Below are 4,804 nucleotides of genomic sequence, written 5' to 3' on the forward strand. Positions count from 1 at the left end.
ATGTTTAAGAACAAAGGGACATATGCATATGGATAGCATTGTTCAAGAATTATTAGAATAACGAATCTGCAATAAGAAAAAATATCAGAATACCATGCCAATTATAATTATGATATTGTCTAAAAAACCAAGTTCAACGAAGATATAAATCTAGGTTATTAAACTTTAATAATGGTAATTCACAAAGCAGCTTCTGAAGTACTTGAAAAGCAAATGAAATATTAAAGAGAATAGTATTGGTTAAATTAAATAGTTTTAAAACAATACGATTTAACTATTAAAATGTTATAATTTCAAGAGATAGGGAACTATCATTCATATCAAAGTACTAAGCAAACATTATTCCCAGTGAAATTAGAATAAAATTCCTTGAACATATAATAGAAAAGGACCACCGAATAGATTCCAAGAGATTCAAATAGATATTCACATGGCAAAGCAAATGAGAATGCCAAACGTAATGGCTGAAAATGACAGAAGTGGCAAGGTACACGTGAAGCCAAATTAGGACCATATTTATCATGGACAGTACAAGAAAGCAATTGTGCAGAAATCACAGTGTTCACTCAAGAGCGCTTTCCAAGTGACCATTTCATACTAGAAAAAGATAATTTGGCATATTGTAATTGAGAGTACTCTGTTAAATGAGTCATCTGAATGAAAGAGTGACGGCTGGCCTGCCAAGGAGTAATTCTCTGATTAGGATCGAGGGAAAGCATTTTTTTGAGGACATCTACAAATTGCTCCTTATCTCGCTTTTCTGCCTCCGCAACCTTAATTAAGTGAGAAGAAGCTTTTCTAAAATAAACAACTGAATCCAAATCGGACATATTTACCTTTCGCTCATCGATATATTGTCTGTAACTTTCTGTTTCATATTGAAATATGTCCTTAAGAAACCAGATACCATCGTGACAGCAGAAATACTTTTGGGTGTCGATTCCGTTGTTCAGTACATTAGAAGGCATCACACCCTGGAGTTCTGTGATATATCTCAGCTGCTCATATTCTGAGCGGCCGGGGTATAACTCGAAACCCAAAAACAAATTCGCTATTATGGTTCCAAGGGACCACATGTCAGTGCTCTCAGAGTAATCTGCATTAATCAAACGCTCTGGAGAACTATATTTTATTTGTTTTGTTTTATTACCCTTGTTTGTGTCTGTACTATAAGAAGCAAGACCGAAATCAATCAGCTTAATTCTGAGCGGCACTTTCTTTGCGTTTAAAAATACGATGTTTTCTGTAGATATGTCTTTGTGAATCAGACCAAGCTCTTTAAGTTTTTGTAAAGCATTCAAAAGTTGTGCAAGAATGCATCTTATGGTCCGAAGTTTTATTTGGCGATTTTCACTTTCCTGTACAAAATCACTCAAGCTTTTCCCAAGTTCTTCAAATACCAGACAAGTGAAATTTTCATGCTTGAATGCCTCATAAAATTTCACAATATTAAACCGATGAGCAGAATTCTTTCTTAAGTGAGATAACAAATCTACTTCTAATTGAATCGACCTGTCGTCGAAATATTTCATGTTAATAATTTTTACTGCAACGGATGAATTTTTATCTGCAGTGCTACACGCAAAGACCTTTCCAAAGCCTCCTTCTCCGATTTCCTCGATAATTTTATATTTGGTGGTATTTGATTCGATTACTGCACCCGATTCAAATGTGTTGGTATCATTCACAACAATACGAAAAGGCTGCAGGTTATAATTGAAAATTTCTTCACTTGTTTCTTTGTTTTCAATAGAGGTACCATTTACATGCAATCGCTGTCTTTTGCTATTCGGTTCTGAATAAAGTTGTAAACTGCGCTGTCTCTTACAATTCCCACCCATTGGGTTAATGGCAGTTTTAGTTTCTAGCCCAGAATGAATACTTAAAGAGGTGTATGGAACAAGGGAGTGATGTTTGAAAGCTGAGCTAGTACAGCTATAATATTCTTCACTCCATTGGTTTGACATTGTTTAAGAGTTTCTAAATTTTAACTGAAGAATAGAGTTTACCTTACAAAATATTAATAAAATATTCCAAATAAGGAAAAGAAACTTTGTTGATACCTTGCAATGTAAATTAAACTCACCTGTTGAGTGTTCAACAGGAATGATATGTTTTCTCTTTGCGGTGTAGAAGGTTACTTGATTCCAATGCGAAAGCCTTTAGAACAGATTCGATTCCTATAAAAAATGTTAAAAAAATACATTACTAAATATGTTTTAGGTTAAAATTTTAAAATGAAACAACACAGAATCTTCACAAATATTTGTTCTCATTGCATGAATAGAAAATCGAACTTACGGTTTTCTTGCTAAGCAGTACTGAATCCTTGTGGATATCTATTGAGCACAGAACTGATCTTGTGATTCTGGAAACAACTGAATTGTTAAAGTGGGTATTTCTTATAAGTAGTTGCTTTGTCATCATTCCATACCCGTCGGCGACGATTATCAACGTGGTGATTTCCTATTGGATGAAATACTTAATCTCTAACCACAAGAAAATATCCTCGATTTTATGACTAAGAATTTAACAATAAGCTACATTCCATCATTATATAATGTAAATTTTACATGATGGAATATATTCCTCATATAACATAATTTTCATGACATTAATGTATGCACGATATACAGTATCATTTAGATTTCTCTGGAAATTTCGAACTAACCTCTGTATGAGTACGCAAACATTCTGAGTTTTCCCTCCGGTATAACTAGAAGAAAAATAAAGGAAATTATGTTTTAATTTATTGATTTCTAGCGCTTGTGCGTTACAAAAATCAATACAGGTCAAAGAGATTAATAAATTTGTCCATTTTTTAAAAGAATGAAATGTGGTTAATCCCACAAATATATCAAAACTTCAGGTGAAAACACATAGCGTTTGTTGATATTTAAATTTGATTGAATTGACATTTTTTCATGTAATAACGAAAGTTTTAAATGAGATTCAAGAAACAGGAAAAACGTTTTGTTTATTCTGAAATATCTCACTTTTCATTGGCAATTAAAAAATGGAACCAATGTTTCTTTATTTTAACCACTGATTTTCCTCTTGAAATTTTTTATTTTTTGCTGGTAAAATAACATGTCAGCTGTTTGGTATTTTCTTTTAATTTATTCCAACTTATGTTTCAATAAAGGAAAAGAAGTCGTTTTTTTTTTAAAAAAAACAAAGTTTGCTAAAATACATGAAAACATTGGTGTTTTAAAAGTTGTTGAATATTAAAAATGGAAACATTAATTAAATTTCCCTGATACAAAATTATAAAACCAATCGAATGAAAAAATTCTTTTCTTTTAGAAAACGCATGTTTGCTGAAAATTGATTTTTTCAGGATGATGAAGGAATTATAAAAAAGAATCGAGTGGTCTCCCATTGTGTTTGGATCTCGACTAAGCCATATTTTGTAAAGATTGGAGGAATATAATATATTCCCGAAATCTTTTCGCAAACACATTAAAATTTTTTTTCGCGAAATATTAAAATGATATTTTTAACTATTAACTCCTTTGTTACGTGTAATGATAAATACATAACGGCTGTTTTTATTTATTTTCTTTTATCACTAACAATTTAATTAAGTGATTGCAAAAATGCATGTATCCTGGTGGATAATGGTTGAACCTATAAACTGATTCCAGACATTAGTAATACTTGACTTGGTCTCTTGTCCCAAGTGTAATGAGTCATCCTCAATTATGAGGTGGTGACAGGACGTTCGTTTTTATGTATAGAGAGATCATATGCAGTCTTTTAAAGTCGAGGTAGAGATTCCCTGCATCGGATTATACATTTATATAGAAAGCAAAAGTACACAGTACAATTGCTTATATTTTTGTCTTGAAGATCAGTATATCGAAACATTAATTTCTAAAAAAAAAATAGGATAATGTAAGGAAATATAATAAACGTACAAAAATTGGATTCATTTTGTTCATCTCTGGCTCAGATGTATTTATTGGATTTATTATTTTTTTTTCAAAGATTTATAAGAAACCGTTTTGATGTTGTTACATCAGTCTAATTTAATGAAAAAGAATCGAATAAATTATAGTAATAACTCCATGATGGATGGATTCGTCCAGTTTCTCATTTATCAGCCATAACTCTTGTAACGTATATTCAGTATAAAAAGTAAGCAAACTGCATGCTAATCTTAGCAGTTAAGGAATCGATAAGGACAGCTAAACATGATAGTATCGAAAACAAGCGTAATAAATAAATATAATTTGATGAATAAAACAACTGAGAATATTATTGAAGCACGGAACCCAAGAGTTGTTGCAAATTCACAGAACCTTAAAGCCTATGGCGCAGATTATTCAACCAAAATGTACAACTTATATAATTTTTCCTATTTCAACGTACTTTTGCAATGAAGGAATTGTTTGCATTTTTCAGGGTAATTTCGTGGCAACGTTTTGTTTCTATTGCATCCCAAATGTGTTCTATGGGGATGAGATTTGGTGAAAGTTTCGGATAATATCCTTGGTCTACAGAAGTATCTTAACTGAGTTTGCGATGCAGTTTGGCAGTGTCATCCATAGAAAAGAATTATTCGCCAAGAGCACCACGGAACAATCTAAAATGAAGTTAAATTTCGTTGTTCTATCCTTCAGAACAATCTAATATGAAGTGCAATATCATTCATTACTCCCTTTTTCAGCATTAGTAGCTCGTTGTGTCCTTTAAGCATAATGCCTACCCACCCCATGACCTAAGACACTGCGTTATATATATATATCCCTTTCAAGAACATTTTCGCGATAGTATGCAGTACCACTTTCATGGCAGATGA

General features: G+C 32.1%; 1 protein-coding gene across 1 annotated transcript; it reads right to left on the reverse strand.

Annotated features, from left to right (window-relative positions):
• Positions 1-566: 566 nt before the first annotated feature.
• LOC150104001 (homeodomain-interacting protein kinase 3-like) lies at positions 567-1,967 on the reverse strand. The gene has a single exon (XM_090396373.1). The coding sequence runs from the start codon at positions 1,965-1,967 to the stop codon at positions 567-569; it is 1,401 nt and encodes a 466-aa protein (XP_090252499.1).
• Between the last annotated feature and the right edge of the window lie 2,837 nt (positions 1,968-4,804).

Source organism: Typopeltis vanoorti, chromosome 8 (genome assembly GCF_054136105.1).
Source record: "Typopeltis vanoorti isolate ZY-2024b chromosome 8, IOZ_Tvanoo_1.0, whole genome shotgun sequence".
Lineage (NCBI taxonomy): Eukaryota > Metazoa > Arthropoda > Arachnida > Uropygi > Thelyphonidae > Typopeltis > Typopeltis vanoorti.